Source organism: Ahaetulla prasina, chromosome 4 (genome assembly GCF_028640845.1).
Source record: "Ahaetulla prasina isolate Xishuangbanna chromosome 4, ASM2864084v1, whole genome shotgun sequence".
NCBI lineage: Eukaryota > Metazoa > Chordata > Lepidosauria > Squamata > Colubridae > Ahaetulla > Ahaetulla prasina.
In genome coordinates this window covers 12,579,032-12,596,574 of record NC_080542.1, presented here as the reverse complement: position 1 = coordinate 12,596,574, position 17,543 = coordinate 12,579,032, and the positions used below count along the sequence as shown (strand labels likewise).

The 17,543-nt window shown below is 44.6% G+C and overlaps 2 protein-coding genes and 2 non-coding genes across 5 annotated transcripts; 1 reads left to right on the top strand and 3 right to left on the bottom strand.

The window, feature by feature from the left end:
• Positions 1–112: 112 nt before the first annotated feature.
• TRNAM-CAU (transfer RNA methionine (anticodon CAU)) lies at positions 113–185 on the bottom strand. Its single transcript has one exon. It is a non-coding gene; the product is annotated as a tRNA-Met (tRNA).
• Positions 186–2,583: 2,398 nt separating this feature from the next.
• On the bottom strand, positions 2,584–6,153 carry LOC131198566 (histone H2A type 2-C-like). 2 transcript variants are annotated; one of them, XM_058183360.1, is made up of 2 exons: positions 5,779–6,153; positions 2,584–3,152 (listed from the first exon to the last, which is right to left on the bottom strand). In XM_058183360.1, exons 1-2 carry the CDS (start codon positions 6,151–6,153, stop codon positions 3,084–3,086), a joined length of 444 nt encoding a protein of 147 aa, XP_058039343.1. In that variant the 3' UTR covers positions 2,584–3,083. The 2 variants fall into 2 exon arrangements, with proteins under 2 accessions (XP_058039343.1, XP_058039344.1); XM_058183361.1 differs by lacking the exon at positions 2,584–3,152 and having other exon boundaries at positions 5,764–6,153.
• Positions 6,154–6,549: 396 nt separating this feature from the next.
• On the top strand, positions 6,550–7,058 carry LOC131198567 (histone H2B 5-like). The gene has a single exon (XM_058183362.1). It carries the CDS (start codon positions 6,638–6,640, stop codon positions 7,016–7,018), a length of 381 nt encoding a protein of 126 aa, XP_058039345.1. The 5' UTR covers positions 6,550–6,637; the 3' UTR covers positions 7,019–7,058.
• An 8,948-nt stretch (positions 7,059–16,006) lies between these two features.
• Positions 16,007–16,080, bottom strand: TRNAI-AAU (transfer RNA isoleucine (anticodon AAU)). Its single transcript has one exon. It is a non-coding gene; the product is annotated as a tRNA-Ile (tRNA).
• Positions 16,081–17,543: the final 1,463 nt, after the last annotated feature.

Sequence of the window (17,543 nt, the reverse complement as noted above, 5' to 3'; positions counted from 1 at the left end):
CGTGTTTGATTCGTCTCTTAGATCCTCTGCAGTGGAGTGGCATGGCATAGAACAGAACAGAAAATAAAATAAAAACTCTTTCCCACCCATCCCACTTAAAAGATAAAAATTCTGCCCTCTCTGAGGCTCGAACTCAGGACCTTCAGATTATGAGACTGACGCGCTGCCTACTGCGCTAAGAAGGCACACGAAGCGAGGTTGCGACATCCTTAACCTGGAGGATCCGTTCTACTTTGGAAGCAAGAGCTCATTGGGTTAAAGTCGCTTTTAGAAGCGTGTTTGATTCGTCTCTTAGATCCTCTGCATTGATGGCCTTTATTTCTCAGCCTTTCCACTCACAAATGACTTTTCATTGATTTATATCTGGAAGTTCCTGTCCTTTTTACTGTTTTGTGTGCAGCCCAGAGATATCATTGGAGGCAATTTACAGATTACAGATTGACAAGAGTTGGAAGGGACTTTGTAGGTCATCTAGTCCACCCTCCTTCCCCACCCAAGCAGGAGATCCTACACCATTTTTGAGAGATGGCAGTCCAGTCTCTTCTTGAAAGCTTCCAGGGATGAAGCTCCCATGACTTCCGAAGGTTGATTGTGCTCTCACTGTCAGAAAATTTCTCCTTATTTCCAGGTTAATCTCTCCTTGATCAGTTTCCATCCATTATTCCTTGACTGGCCTTCGGGTGCTTTGATTAAAAGGAAAAACTCTTGACAGAAATTTTTTCCTTATTTTCCCTTATTTGAATCTCTCCTTGATCAGTTTCCACCCATTATTTGTTGTCTAGCCTTCTGGTGCCTTGGAAAATAGCTTGACCCCCCTCCTCTCTGTGGCAGCCCCTCAAATATTGAAACATTGCTATCATGTCTCCCCTGGTCCTTCTCTTCACTAAACTAGCCATGCCCAGTTCCTGCAACCGTTCATTGTATGTTTTAGCCTCCAGTCCCCTAATCATCTTGGTTGCTCTTCTCTGCAGCCTTTCTAGAGTCTCAATATCTTTTAGTGTGGTGACCAAAACTGGGTGTAGCATTCTAGGTGTGGTCTTACTAAGGCTTTCTAGAGTTGTATTAGTACCTCACTTGATCTTGATTGTGTCCCTGTTAATGCAATTTAGGATTGTGTTGGCTTTTTTGGCTGCCGCCACACACTGCTAACTCATGTTTAACTGGTTGTCCCCTAGGACACAAAGATCCCTCTCAGTTACTGCTATTAAGCCTGGTTTCACCCAGTCTACATGTGTACTTTGGGTTTTTCTTGCCTGAGTGTAAGACTTTACATTTCTCTACATTAAATTTCATTGTTAAGATAGGGGACCACCTGTAAAGATCCATCTGATCTTGAGCCTATCATCTAGGACAACAGTCACCAACTGGTGGTCCATGGACCACTGGTGGTCCACAAGAAAATTTTGGTGGTCCGCAAAAAAAAATTTGCTTTTTATGTTGCACTAAATCAGGGGTCCTCAAACTACAGCCCATGAGTCGGGTACATGCAACGAATGCTCCTGTTGGTACAGTCTCCCCCTTTGGGATCAATCTTTGTGTGGGTCAGAAGGGGGCAACAATTCTGACTTGGGGTCTGCTTCACCTTCCTGGTGTGGGGCTTTGGGCGAAGGCTGGAGGGAAGTGCTGCTGGTGGCAAAGAGCCAGTGGGCCTTGTTCCAGTGGGACTGCATCATGTCTTGGAACTAGCTGACCATCTCAGCCCACTGACCCTCCAGGCACTGGTACCTGGCCTTGTACTCCCACAGGTCTTCCTCTGCTTGCAAAGCCTATGCTCCTAGTCCTCAGTGAGGTGCTTCTCCCTTCTCCATCAGATACAATTTGAACTGAGCCAGTTGTTTTGCCACCTCTTTCTCCTGGTGGCTGCTTAGCCCAGGCAGGCAGGAGTGGGTGGGAGGGAGGGGTGAGTAGAGGCTGGTGAGGCACCCCTCCACGTGAGTGACATCCAGCTGACCACACCCACCCAGATACATGATCACCTAGCCATGCCCACCCAGCCGGATCATTAGGCAAATCTTCTTAGTGGTCCACAGAATTTAAAATTATGAATTTAGTGGTCCCTGAGGCCCAAAAAGTTGGTGACTCCTGATCTAGGGTGTTGGCTATTCTTGCCAGTTTAGTATCATTTGTAAATTTGGTAAGTTCCCCCTTCTATTCTCTCATCTAAGTCATCAACTACAGAAGTCTTTTTTTTTAAATCAGGGGCAAAGAGGAATTGCAAGGATGAAATTAGGAGTCAACCCAAAATTGTGTTACAAAAAAAACAGGTTCAAATGATCTTTACTTTGAATCTGGTCGGGAAAGACCTACCGCTAATTCTCTGAGAAGGGTTCCGATCATAAGATTTATATCAATATAAATCTTATGATTTATATTGATATATTGATCATCAATTGTGTTGTAAATGTTGTACCTTGATGAACGTATCTTTTCTTTTATGTACACTGAGAGCATATGCACCAAGACAAATTCCTTGTGTGTCCAATCACACTTGGCCAATAAAAAATTCTATTCTATTCTATGCAGGGGAAAGTAGAAGAGAAAAAGGGAAAAGAAGGAGGGAAAGAAAGAGAAGAGGACGACCAATAAGTAGCAACATCGATATTAATGAATTTAGAATAATGTAACATGACTAAATAAGTACAAAATTATGCATATACCCACATATATTATATGACATGGAGAAACAGTCTAGAACACCCTGTTGAGAGATTTGAAAGAACAAATTAAAAAGTCAGTTTGTCTTCGATAAAATCCATCTAGGCATTCTTTAAGGAACTGAAAACAATCCTTGTAGCCTCGCTAGAAAAGTTCGTGTGCCTTGGCTTCGTCGATTGCTGCTTGCCAGGTTAGGTTATGCTTGAAGAACAGCTGCTGCCTGAGTCGGGTATCTCGTACCCCGTATATAAATTGGTCGAGTAGGGCGTCATCCAAGTTGTCCCCGTACTCACAATCGGTCGCCGCTTCCCGCAGAGCAACGATGTAGTCGCAGATGGGCTCTCCCTTACGCTGCAACCGCCGGCGGAACTCCAACCGGTGGGCGTATTTGGTTAGGGTTGGCTCATAGTGAGCCTTGAGCTTCTCCTTCAGGACGTTCCAGGGCACAGTTTGTAGCGGGGTTGGGTGACAGAGTGCGTAGGCTTTGTTGAAGATGGCTCGCCCGCAGTGATGGAGGAAAATTGCTCTTTTCCTATTGTCCGGAAACTCGTGGAAGTCATTAGCTTCGAGGAAACAATCGAATCTCGCCATAAACATTCCCCATTTCTCGATAGCCGGGTCGAAAGGGATCAGGGGGTGGTCAGGGTTGGTCATTCCGTCGGTCCAGGCAGTCGCTGGTCTCTCGTTGCTGGTTCGTTCAACTTGTTTAGTGCCGACCTCAATCTGCCGTTAGATCGAGCAATGGAGGAGGTAAGAGACCAAACTAGTGACAACAGCTCTTTTATTTAGTGTGGGGGGGGCCCCCTTTTATAAACACCTGGGTCAGGTGCCAGCCAATGAGATTTGAATGTTTTCCCACCGAAATTCCCACCAATAGGATTGTACACAACAAATAGAATAGAATTTTATTGCCAAGTGTGATTGGACACACAAGGAATTTGTCTTTGGCGCAGATGCTCTCCGTGTAAATAAAAAGAAAAGATACGTTCGTCGAGAATCATAAGGTACAGCACTTAATGATAGTCATAGGGTACAAATAATCAAATCATATTAGGAAACAGTCAATATAAATATAACAGGATTCAAGGGGGGGAGAAAAGCAGTAACAGTACATTTTGGGGGCAAATCCTGGCCAGATTAGCCCACAGGGATCTGTGTACTCTTTTAAGTTTTTCAACTTCAGCAACTTTAAGATGCACGGATTTCAACTCCCCGAATGATGTTCACACATTTTAAAACTGCTGAATTTATTTTTAAGCTGTCTTCCTTTTTAAACTGTAACGCCCCAAAATATTTTCCAATATTTTCAAAATGCCCCGTTTGATCAACGAGGAACTGTAACCGATCCATTTCCCACCCCACCCCACCCTTCGTGCATGGACTCAAAGGCGCGTTTGCCCTTCCAAGCCCGGGCTGATATTTTTTTCCCTTTTTTTTTTCAAATTTCCCGCGCTTGCAAGCGACTGGCTCAAGTTCCTTTTTCAACAAAAAAAAAAAAAACTCCCACGCCGGCTCGACGGGAGCCAATCGCTTCCCTCCTTTGAGTTGGCGCGAAATTGAGGATTTTGAAACAAGGGGCGGGAACCAAAGCAAAGTTGGCGCGAAATTGAGGATTTTGAAACAAGGGGCGGGAAGCAAAGCAAAGTTTTAAGAGTTTTAAAGCCAGCGCTTTTCCTTTCTCAAAGAAAATGAAAACTTACGCTTTTTTTTTTATTATTAAAAATGCAATCGTCGAAAAATCGCCGCCAGACTTCCGATGGGTTGGAAAAGTTATATTCCCGGGGCTTTTAAAACGTTATAAAAATATAAGGCCACTTTGAAAGATTTAACTTGAATTACAGTATCCGTCTCTCAAAAAGATGCTTACTAAACGGGGCAAATTGGCTCCCAAATTTTACACGCCTTTCGAATTCGCGTTTAAACTCGCTTTGACAAATGACTACGGGTTGTTCACACATCCTTGGGACGCTTTTTAAAGGCTTTAATGATTTAATCCGTCCACCGGATTGAGGCAAAAGATGAAACCACGCATTAAAGGAACTATTAAAAGAAGATCAGGTAAATTTGGTGAAGTGGCGGAATGTCAGTTGCTAAATTTCGTAACATAATTCGAGTTATGTGTGAGAAGGAGGCCAAGGGGATGAAATGAACGGCTTTTAAGAAAACCCAAAGTTGAATATATATTAATGATGTACGCCATTATTAGTATTATATAGGTGAGGAAATTACTTAGTAAATTAGATAATTAAAATTTGTATGAGGGTATTATTAAATATGTATAAAAACGTGATTAGCAGTGAAAGGCTAGAATTAAACAATCTGAGATCAGACAATGAAAGAATATATTTTAATGAAAGGATTGAAGGAGTAGAAAGAATATGATGTACATTAATTAATTAATTAATTAATAGATGTACATGTACCTTGATGAACGTATCTTTTCTTTTATGTATACTGAGAGCATATGCACAAAGACAAATTCCTTGTGTGTCCAATCACACTTGGCCAATAAAAATTCTATTCTATTCGTTTCCTAGTATGATTTTGATTGCTTATTTTGTAACCTATCACTATCCCTAAGGGATTGTATTGTAGGATTCTTGATGAATGTTATTTTTCCGCCCGTTTCTTTTTATGTACACTGAAAGCATATGCACCAAAGACAAATATAGAAATAGAATAGAATTAGTCTTATAGAATATAGAATGGAATATGCTCTCAGTGTACATAAGAAGATACCTTCATCAAGAATCATAATAGTAGCCATAGGTTACAAATAAGCAATCAGTAATCAATATCAATAGAAATCGTAAGGATACAAGCAACAAAGTTATAGCCACACAGAAATCAAACAAAGCCACGTAAATTAGAGAGACGCGATTTTCGCGCAAAAATCCAGCCTGACCACTTAAGTTAATTTTTTTATTATTGCCAGGGAAATCAGAGGTCGGACTTTTAAATTCTACACACACATACACACACCCTTTTAAAAAAAAACCCTTTATGTTCTCCCCAGCTCTTTCCAGGAAAAAGTGGGTGGCTCTTAAAAGAGCCTTTGGGGGTTCGTTCTTCGGCGGCTGAGTGAGCCAAGCAGGCGTGAGAGGGCTCCTACTTCCCTTTGGCCTTGTGGCTCTCGGTCTTCTTGGGCAGCAGGACGGCTTGGATGTTAGGCAGGACGCCTCCCTGGGCGATGGTGACTTTGCCCAACAGCTTGTTCAGCTCCTCGTCGTTGCGGATGGCCAGCTGCAAGTGGCGCGGGATGATCCGCGTCTTCTTGTTATCCCGGGCTGCGTTGCCCGCCAGCTCCAAGATTTCAGCCGTCAGGTATTCCAGTACCGCGGCCAGGTAGACGGGAGCCCCGGCTCCCACTCTCTCGGCGTAGTTGCCCTTGCGGAGCAGGCGATGAACGCGGCCCACGGGAAACTGCAGCCCGGCGCGGGAAGAGCGAGTCTTGGCCTTAGCCCGGGCTTTGCCTCCTTGCTTGCCGCGTCCGGACATCCTGATTCAATTAGCCTAAAAACGAAAAAGAGGGAGAAAAAAAACCGATTTGGAAATCGCCGAATGAAAGAACTCAGCCTTGTCCTGGCGCTTTATCAACTTTTTCAAAGTTTCGCGGGCGCTTCTTTCGATTGGGCCGCTTGACTCGCCAGTCGTCCAATGAGATTTGGGAAGCCCGGACAAACCAATCACACACACAAAAAAAAGACGTCTGTTAAATCACCCAATGAGAGAGAGAAGGGGGAAAAAAAGCAATGCCTAGCGGTCGACCAATGAGAGCGCACCGCGGGTCAAATCGAACATTCGGAAAAGGTTTTTTTTTTTGTTTCCCGCCATTCAAAAAGCGGAGGTTTTTGACCAATCAAAAGGAGAGCATCTTAGACTTCCTTTGCACGGGGCTCCTTCTATATAAGTAGAAAGCGGACTGCTGAATAAAATTCCAATTATTTCTTTGGGCTGTGTTGTAGGTTAACTTGAACGAAGGATGCCCGAACCGGCTAAATCTGCCCCGGTGCCCAAAAAGGGCTCCAAGAAAGCCATCACCAAGACCCAGAAGAAAGGGGACAAGAAGCGCAGGAAGAGCCGCAAGGAGAGCTACTCCATCTATGTCTATAAGGTGCTGAAGCAGGTCCATCCCGACACCGGCATCTCCTCCAAGGCCATGAGCATCATGAACTCCTTCGTCAACGACATCTTTGAGCGCATCGCGGCTGAGGCTTCCCGCCTGGCTCACTACAACAAGCGCTCCACCATCACCTCCCGGGAGATCCAGACGGCCGTCCGCCTCCTCCTGCCCGGAGAGCTGGCCAAGCACGCCGTCTCCGAGGGCACCAAGGCCGTCACCAAATACACCAGCTCCAAGTAAAAGGTGCTTATTCCTTGCAAAAGCTCGCGGGGATCCCGAAGCTAAAAAAAAACACCAAAGGCTCTTTTAAGAGCCACCCACTTAGACAAAAGAAGAGCTGCTGTTACTAGCAGAAAAGAGCAATGATGATTTGGGGACTGGAGACTAAAACGTATAAAGAACGGTTGCTGGAATTGGGTTTGGCTACTCTGATGAAAAGGACTAGGGGAGACATGGTAGTCGTGTTCCAATATCTCAGGGGCTGCCCCACAGAAGAGGGAGTCAAGCTATTCTCCAAAGCACCTCATGTAGGACAAGAAGCAACGGGTGGAAACTAGTCAAGGAGAGAAGCAACCTAGAACTAACAACTTGCTGACAGTTAGAACAATTAAGCATATGCACCAAGACAAATTCCTTGTGTGTCCAATCGCACTTGGTCAATAAAATTCTATTCTATTCTATTCTATTCTATTCTAATCAGTGGAACAAACAGCCTCCAGAAATTGTGAATGCTGCAACACTGAAAGTTTTTAAAAAGAAACCAGATAACCATTGATTCCCTCTTTGTGGCAGCCCCTGAGATATTGGAACACGGCTATCATGTCTCCCCTAGTCCTTTTCAATTACATTAGACATACCCAGTTCCTGCAACCATACTTCATATGTTTTAGCCGCCAGTCCCCTAATCATCTTGATTCATTGGATATATAGAATATAGATAGAATTCTTTATTGGTCAAGTTTATTGATCACTCATGCGCTCGTTACCTCTCGCTTGGATTATTGTAATGCTCTCTACATGGGGCTCCCTTTGAAGTGCACTCGGAGGCTTCAGTTAGTCCACAATGCAGCTGCGCGGGTGATAGAGGGAGCTACGCGTAGCTCCCACGTAACACCGCTCCTGCGCAGACTGCACTGGCTACCTGTGGCCTTTCGAGTGCACTTTAAGGTGTTGGTTACGACCTTTAAAGCGCTCCATGGCTTAGGGCCTGGGTACTTACGGGACCGCCTGCTGTTACCACATGCCTCCCACCGACCCGTACGCTCTCACAGAGAGGGACTTCTCAGGGTGCCGTCCGCCAAACAATGTCGGCTGGCGGCCCCCAGGGGAAGGGCCTTCTCTGTGGGGGCTCCCACACTCTGGAACAAGCTTCCCCCAAGCTTACGCCAAATACCTGACCTTCAGACATTCCGTCGCGAACTGAAGACACACCTTTTTATTCGCGCGGGGCTGGCTTGAATTTAATTTTAATTTTTAAATTTTGTAAATTTTATTAATTTTAAATGGGGTTTTTAGTTCATGGCATATTTTAATTTTTTCAGGCTAATTTTAAAATAAGTTTTTTAAATTGTATTTTAATTTGTACATTGTATGTTTTATCTTGCCTGTACACCGCCCTGAGTCCTTCGGGAGAAGGGCGGTATAAAAATCAAATAAATAAATAAATAAATAAAATAAGTTTGATTGGACACACAAGGAATTTATCTCCGGTGCATAAGCTCTCTGTACATAAAAAATAGAAGTGACAAATGATAGACTAGATTAGAATAGAATAGAATATTTTTATTGGCCAAGTGTGATTGGACACACAAGGAATTTGTCTTGGTGCATAGGCTCTCAGTGCACATAAAGGAAAAGATATGTTCATCAAGAATTCTAAGGTACAACACTTAGTGATAGTCATAGGACACTAAATAGTGTCAACAAAAATCATACTAGGAAACTAAATAAAACAATATAAATCGTAAGGATACTAACAACAAAACTATAGTCATAAGTAGAAAAGGAGATAGGTAATAGGAAGGATGAGAAGAAGAATAGTAATACAGTCTTAGTAAATAGTTTGACAGTGTTGAGGGAATTATTTGTTTAGCAGAGTGATGGCATGCTGGGGAATAACTGTCCTTGTGTCTAGTTGTTCTGGTGTGCAGTGCTCTACAATGTCGTTTTGAGGGTAGAAGTTGAAACAATGTCCAGGATGTGAGGGGTCTGAGGATAATTTCACAGCCCTCTTTGACTCGTGCGGTGTACAGCTCTTCAATGGAAGGCAGGTCGGTAGGCAGTCAGGTTGCAAGGATGTCAATTAAAGGGGCATTTTTTTTAGACAAACAAACATAAAAACATCTTTAATACAAATACAGTGTGTTGGTTGGTTGATTACAAATCTTTTGTGCAATTTTGGCATATACATAACATGTAATTTATCTAATTTTACACTTTATCAATCTAATATATATCCAAATATTTTGGTCAATTAATCATTTAATTAACTATAAGTATTTCATTCTCTCATTTCATGTAAAATATTCTAAATTTTATATTAATCATATTACATCAATCATTCCATCATCTTAAATCAATATGTATTTCAACAATTCTTTCATTATAAAAACCTCTCTCAAACTTTATTTAACATATTTTTTCCTCTAACCATTGATAAAATGAACCCCGTATCTTATAATATTGTTTATCTTCCTGCTCTCTAATGTCAAATGTCAATTTACTAATTTCTGCACATTCCATTATTTTCTTAATAATTTCATCTTGCGTTGGTATTTTCTCATTTTTCCAGTTTTTAGCAAACACAATCCTGGCCGCTGTTAAAACATTCAATATTAAATATCTCAATTCTCTATTATAAGTTTCCAGTATGATCCCCAATAAAAAAAACTTCTGGTTTATAAGTCTATATGTTTTTTTATCATTTTTTTCAACCATGTGTGGATTCTAGTCCAGTATCTTTTACCTTCTATGCATGTCCAGCACATATGGTAATATGAACTAGGTATCTAATGACATTTCCAACATTTTTTTGATTTATTCTTGAACATTCTGGCTATTCTTGTTGGGATTAAGTGCCATCTGTAAAACATCTTTTCTTTATATGCAGTTGATATTGTCATTTTATAATTTTGCAACCACAGTTTTTGCCATACCTCTAAATCAATCTCATGTCCAAAGATTTTCCCCCAAGCAATCATTGTTTCTTTAACTTTTTCTTCCAATTTAACCTCTAATAAATATCCGTATAGTTTTCTAATTAAATTTTCATCTGTACCTTTCCCCCCCACAACTTGGTCGAGGTTTCTCGCTTAGACTGAAACTCTCAGCAGCAACTGGTAGAAACCATGATTCCTATGTGTTTATTCTTTGAGCTTTGGCTTGGAGGCACCCAATGCAAAGAAGGCGACACATATATATGTAAAGTCGTTTGGTGCTTTAAAGGAGATATTGAATAAAGTTGTGTGCGCGAAAGCAGGAAAAAAATATTCTTTGTACTCTTCTCTGGGGAAAGTCGTTTTACTGAGACTCGAATTCATCCAGTTTTGGTCCCCAGACTATTAAAAAAGAGTTAACCAGTTAAATATGAGCCAATAGTGTGCAGCGGCAGCCAAAAAAGCCAATGCACCCTAAATTGTGTTAACAGAAGGATACAGTGAAGATCAAATGAGGTATTAGCATCACTCTATGAATCCTTACTAAGAACACTGCATCCAGTTTTGGACACCACACTGTAAAACAGATGGTGAGACTCTAGGAAAAGGGCAGAGAAGAGCAACCAAGACGATTAGGCTAAACTGGAGGCTAAAACTGTTAAGTTCTGGAAGTAACGAGGCTGGAGACCAGGGTAGTGACAACAGCTCTTTAATATAGGGTGAACCCAGCAACAGGCTGGGGAAAAACCTCTCCTTTTATACAGTTCTACTGGTGGCTTCGTCCAATCAGCAACGTGCTGATTTCCCGCTCAAATATTTAAAGGTACAGACAAGAATACATAACACTCCTCCCCTCCCAGAAAACACTTTGCCTCTATTTACATTTTATTTACATGTTATTTTTCGACGTAGTCACGCAAATAACCTGGGCGTCTCCTAGTTCTTTCAGACCTGCGCGGTTCAGTTCTGGGTTGTGTTTTGAGCTGTTCGGAGGGTCTGTTTTCTCCTCCCAGCTCTTTCTCTAGGCCATCGGGCCCTGGATTATTTGCAGATTCTTTTTCTTGGCCATCCGCCTGGATTACTTTGTAATTTTCCTTCGTTTCCTCGAACCTGATGGGCTGCTGGACCTCCGGGACCTCAGCTAAGTCTTGCGCCTCCCGGTCATGGTCAGCTGTGGGTTCCAATAAGGAGGGTCATAATTTGTTTCCTGTGGCTTAATTTGTTCAGTTATTCGCTCCTTATCTGATCTATGTGGCGCCCATACTGTTATCTTGTAATTCGACCAAGTACGACTTTGGGCCAGTTGTTTTTATTATTTGCCCCGCGAGCCAACTTGGGCCGTCCCCGTAGTTGCGGGTCCACACTCGGTCGCCTATGTCCAATTCCCTTGTTTTGTCTATTTCCCCTTTGTAACCCTCTGGTGTGTAATGGGGACTCAAGCGGTCAAGTGGGCACCGGAGTTTCCGTCCCATCAGTAATTCGGCTGGGCTTCTGCCGGTAGCCGTGCTTGGGGTTCTGTGCTGAACGGCCAGAAAGAAGTCTATCTTTGTTTGCCAGTCCCCTGTTTTGAGCCTGGACAATGCCTCCTTAGCGCTCCGGACGGAACGCTCTGCAAGGCCATTCGACGCAGGGTGGAAAGGCGCAGAGAGGGCATGTCGGATGCCCTCCTCTGCCAAGTATTCTTCGAACTGGGCTGCCGTGAATTGCGGGCCGTTGTCGGACACTAGAGTGTCAGGCAACCCGTGGGTTGCGAATAAGTGGCGCAGGGCTGCGATTACTGCCTCGGCCGTAGTGGATTTCATGAGTATGATCTCTAACCATTTAGAGAAGGCGTCGACAACCACTAGGAAAGTTTGGCCATGGAAAGGGCCAGCAAAATCAATGTGTATTCTTGACCAGGGCCCTTGGGGTTTTTTCCCATTCCCTGACTGGGGCCGTTGGAGGTAGGGGTCTGGACTCTTGGCAAGCCTGGCATTTCCCTACCCTCTCAGCAATCTCTGAATCCATGAGTGGCCACCACACATAGCTTCTTGCTAGCCCCTTCATTCGGACGATCCCTGGGTGGCCCTCGTGGAGGAGGTCCAGTACCTTTCCCTTAATTTATCGGGATTACCACGATCACCCCATAACAGGCACCCCTTGAGCCGAGAGCTCATCCCTTTTTAACAAATTCTTTGAACCGTTAAGCGGCGCGCGGCACCCTCTTGTACCCAACCGGTACAGTCCTTAACATAATGTCGGTATGATGCCGAGCCACTTCCTTAGACGTGACTGGGCCAGAGTCAAGAGTCAATAAGCAGGATGGCGTCCCGGCGTGGGGTCTTGATGGCCCCTGGCAGTGGGCATCTGCTTAACGCGTCTGCATGCCCCACTTCTTTCCTGGTCGATGCTGCAGCTTATGCAGTAAGCGGCTAAGAAAATAGTCCATCGGGTCAAGCGTGGCGAAAGTGCCACAGGCGTTGGGCGGTCGCCAGCCAGTATCCCTAGTAGCGGTCTGTGGTCAGTCACGATTTCAAAATCCCGCCCAAAGACATATTCGTGGAATTTTTTAACCCCTGACACAATGGCTAGTGCTTCTTTATCTAATTGGCTGTAATTCCTCTCTGGGGAGGACATCGTTCTAGAGTAAAAAGCTATAGGGGCTTCTGTGCCGTTTGGAAGTCTATGGCTGAGTACAGCCCCCACCCCATAAGGGGAGGCATCGCAGACCAGCACTAGGGGCAATGAGTTGTGATATTGGATGAGCAGGCTATTACTTGAGAGCAGGTTCTTTACTGCTTCAAAAGCCCTATTTTCCGACTTTCCCCAAGACCAAACAGTATTTTTTCCTAAAAGTCTATGCAGCGGTTCGGCAACGGTCGCTTTGTTTTTTAAAAAGACCGCGTAAAAATTCACTAACCCCAGGAATGCCTGCAGCTCTGCTTTGTTTTTGGGCGCTGGAGCCTCTCTAATTGCCTTGACCTTGCTCTCCGTAGGGTGAATTCCTTTCTTGTCTATCCGATAGCCCAAGAACTCGACGGATTCGACCCCTATCTGGCATTTGTTTACCTTGACTTTTAATCCGGCTGTCCGGAAAATGCCCAAAACCTTTCTTAAACGCTCCCCCAATTCCTCTATGTTTTCCCCTGAAATTAGGACATCATCGAAGTAGGGAACTACCCCTGGGAGCCCCTGTAGAAGACGTTCCATTAGGTTTTGGAACAGCCCTGGTGCCACACTCACCCCAAATTGCAATCGAGTGCACTTGAAGGCCCCCCTGTGCATTACAATCGTTTGGGCTTCGGCTGTGCGGGCGTCTACGGGCAGTTGTTGGTAGGCTTGGGCCAAGTCTAACTTTGCAAAGACTTGCCCTCGCCCCAAAGAGTGCAGTAAGTGTTGCACCACGGGAACCGGGTAAGCGCTTTTCTGTAAGGCTTTGTTAAGCGTCGCCTTGTAGTCAGCGCAAATTCTAATTGACCCGTCTGGTTTTATTGGGGTGATGATTGGCGTCTCCCACTTTGCGTGATCGACTGGCACCAAAATCCCTGATTTATGAGCTTATCTAGCTCCTTATCAATTTTGGTTTTAGGGCAAAGGACTCTCCTGCCTTAAGCCTAATGGGGCTACCTGGCGGTCTAAGTTGAAGGAAATAGGGGTCCCCTTGTACTTGCCCAGGCAGTCCTTGAAGACATCTTCGAACTCGTTAAAGAGAATGTCTTTCAGGTTACAGTCACTTCTGTAGATGCCAGTCACTCCCATGCCCAGGGCACGAAACCAGTCTAGTCCCAACAGACTGGGCAGGGTCCCTTCAACGATCGTGATGGGCAGGGTCTTCCTATGTGGTCCGTACTCGACTCGGACGGAGGTGGTCCCTCGAACAGGGATGCGATTCCCCTGGTAGTCATGGATTCGCAGCCGTTGTGCTTGCAGGTGGCGCTTCGCGACTGACGGCAGTGACTTCGCCAAAGTGTCCCAGGACATGATGGTGATCGCTGATCCCGTGTCTACTTCGAGCCAGCACCGTACTCCCTCTATTTTTGGTCTGGTGAAGATCTTCTTCTCCACTGGGTGGCGCGCCTATGACCACAGTCGTTTGGTTTGAATCCGCCTTTTTGTTTGAGCCAATCGCGGGTCGCCTTGCCGATTCCGCTCTGATCAACCGATTTGAATTTTCGGCGGGAAGGTTGGGCGCTCGACAAACTTGAGCTAGGTGCCCTTCTTTCCGCACCGACATGTCGCGTCTTAAATTTGCAGCGTTGGCGCTGGTGTTGACCACCGCAGCTTCCGCACTCGTCTCGGTCCCTTTGTCGCGTTTCTCGGTTCTGCAGACCCTTCCTCATCTTCACCGTCGGATTCGGTCTGAACCTCCTCCTGGTGCACTGGGGTTGTCTTCGCGCTTGCCTTAAGTGGGACCGGCTTTTGCAGTGTCTCCGCCGCTTGGGTGGACATTTCATGTGCTCTGGCTTCGTCCAGAGCGTTGGCCAGCGTCAGGTTGCTCTTTGCTAGCAGCCGTCGCCGCAAACGGATATCTCAGACCCCTCGGATGAGTTGCTCGAGGAGCACCTCGTCTAGGTCGCGGTATCCGCAGTCCTTGGACGCTTTTCTTAGGGCGGCCATGTAGTCACCGATGGATTCGCCCTCCATCTGTCTTCGCTCTCCGAATTCAAACCGCCTCACGTATTTGGACGGCGTTGGCGCGAAGTGGTTCCTTAGTAAATTCTGTAGAGTTGGCCACGACACTGATTGTAGCGGCGTTGGCTCTGCCAGGGCTTCCGCGATATCAATGACCTCCGGACCGCAGTGACTTAAGAAATAAGCCCTTTTTCGGTTATCTGGAACTCCTTGCAGTTCGTTGGCTTCTAGAAAGCTTTCGAAACGGGTCATATACGTTCCCCATTTCTCTTTAGCCGGGTCAAACGGTGCGGGCGGAGTGTAACTGGCCATCTCCGCTTTTCTGCCCTGTGTTTGCTGGGTTCGGGTCTATCGTGTTTCAGCTCAGTTCTGGTTCTCCTTAGCCTCGGAATCCCACCCTCGTCGCCAGTGTTAAGTTCTGGAAGTAACGAGGCTGGAGACCAGGGTAGTGACAACAGCTCTTTAATATAGGGTGAACCCAGCAACAGGCTGGGGAAAAACCTCTCCTTTTATACAGTTCTACTGGTGGCTTCGTCCAATCAGCAACGTGCTGATTTCCCGCTCAAATATTTAAAGGTACAGACAAGAATACATAACAAAAACGTATGAAGAACAGTTACAGGAACTGGGCATAGTGAAGAAAAGGACCAGGGGAGACATGATAGCAGCCTTCCAATATTTGAGGGGCTGCCACAGAGAGGAGGGGGTCAAATTATTTTCCAAAGCACCTGAAGGCCAGACAAGGAATAATGGATGGAAACTGATCAAGGAGAGATTCAAATAAGGGGAAATAAGGAGAAATTTTCTGACAGTGAGAGCAATCTACCCATGGAACAGAAATTGCCTTCAGAAGTTGTGGGAGCTTCATCACCCGAGGCTTTCAAGAAGAGACTGCCATCTGTCAGAAATGGAATCGGGTCTCCTGCTTGAGTGGGGGGTTGGACTAGATGACCTACGAGGTCCCTTCCAACTCTGTTAATCTGTAAATTGCCTCCACCACCACCTCTGGGCTGCACATAATACAGTAAAAAGGGCAGGAACTTCCAAGTATGAGATCCGACTGCCATCTGTCAGAAATGGTGCAGGGTCCCCTGCTTGGGCGGTGGGGTTGGACTAGATGACCTACTAGGTCCCTTCCGTTAATCTGTTAAAACCAATTTTCAATTTCTTTAATATGCTTTTTCTACTGTTTTTTTTCCCTCCTACCGACAGCTGGTGTGCGGCAGCATTTCCAACACATGCATACTTAACACTCTACAGTTACACGTTTGCATTTGCATTTTTCCTTTGCATTACATTACACTGTGCTGCATTGCGTTGCACACTTTTTCACGGCATTTTCTTGTTAGCACGGGAAGAATCGCATAAAATGTCGGCTCGCCGGGGGAAACAGCGAGTCCCAACGCGCTGTGGCTTAAAATAGTGTTTTATCCTCTTTTTTTTGGAAAAAAAAAATACTTGTTGGCCCGTACGGGGATCGAACCCGCGACCTTGGCGTTATTAGCACCACGCTCTAACCAACTGAGCTAACCGGCCACCTATTGAAGAAGCTGGTTTACCCTCTTAATGAAGCCAATCGAGTCGAATTATAATGGAATATTTTGGTGCTCCTTAAATTTGCTTGTTTTCATATAATCCTAAATGTTAAATGACCTTGTACAATCATCTTCCGTTCAGATTCCCCCTGGTCTTCCTCCAGGATTCTCCCAGCCACTTTTCATCCTTCTTGCTGCAGCACATTTTAAAACCAAAAGCCTGCCAAACAAGCCTTTAGTAGTTTTATTTAAATTAAAATTTTATTCCTTGTCAAATTATTACTACCTACTTGGGCCTGGGTCACCACACAGATGAGTTTTCCTTCCGACCACGAGAAGCAACGGATGGAAACTAGTCAAGGAAAAGAACCAGCCTAGAACTTAAGGAGAAATTTCCTGATGGTGAGGAACAATCAAACCTGTGGAACCCTTTGCCTGCAGAAATTGGAGGTTTTCTGGAGGAGATTGCATTGGCCATTTGTCTGAAATAGCACAGGGTCTCCTGGTTGAATAGAATAGAATAGAATAGAATTTTTTATTGGCCAAGTGTGATTGGACACACAAGGAATTTGTCTTGGTGCATATGCTCACGGAGTATATAAAAGAAAAGATACCTTCATCAAGAATTTGGTCTAAAATTTGGCAACTACAAATCTCAACCAGTAAATGCTCAGTCTTGCATATTGGAAGAAAGAACCCAATCACAAAGTACATGCTTGATGGACATTGCCTCGCAGATGACCCCCCACCCTGTCAAAGACCTTGGAGTTTTTATATCTAACGATTTAAGTTCCAAAGCCCACTGCAACTATATAGCTAAGAAGGCTCTAAGAGTTGTTAACTTAATTTTACGTAGCTTCTTTTCAAAAAACACCACGCTACTGACCAGAGCATATAAAACATTTGTTAGGCCAATTCTTGATTACTGCTCTCCTGTCTGGAACCCATACCATATATCTGACATCAACACAGTTGAGCGTGTCCAAAGGTATTTTACGAGAAGAATTCTCCACTCCTCCGAAACTAATAAAATACCTTATTCCACCAGACTTGATATCTTGGGTCTAGAAAACTTGGAACTTCGTCGCCTTCGACAAGATCTGGGTTTAGCATTTAAAATCATCCGTTGTAATGTCCTTCCTGTCAATGATTTTTTTAGTTTCAATAACAATATCACAAGAGCTACCAACAGATTTAAACTCAATGTCAACCGCTCCAGTTTAGATTGCAGAAAACATGATTTCTGTAACAGAATAGTATATACTTGGAATGCATTACCTGACTCTGTGGTTTCTTCTCATAACCCCAAAGGCTTTACTCAAAAACTGTCCACGGTTGACCTCATCACTTTCCTAAGAGGACTCTAAGGGGCGTGCATAAGAGCACAAACGTGCCTACCATTCCTGTCCTACTGTTTCTTCCCCTATGTATATATATGTTTTTAGTACCTCGTTTCTCCTCATA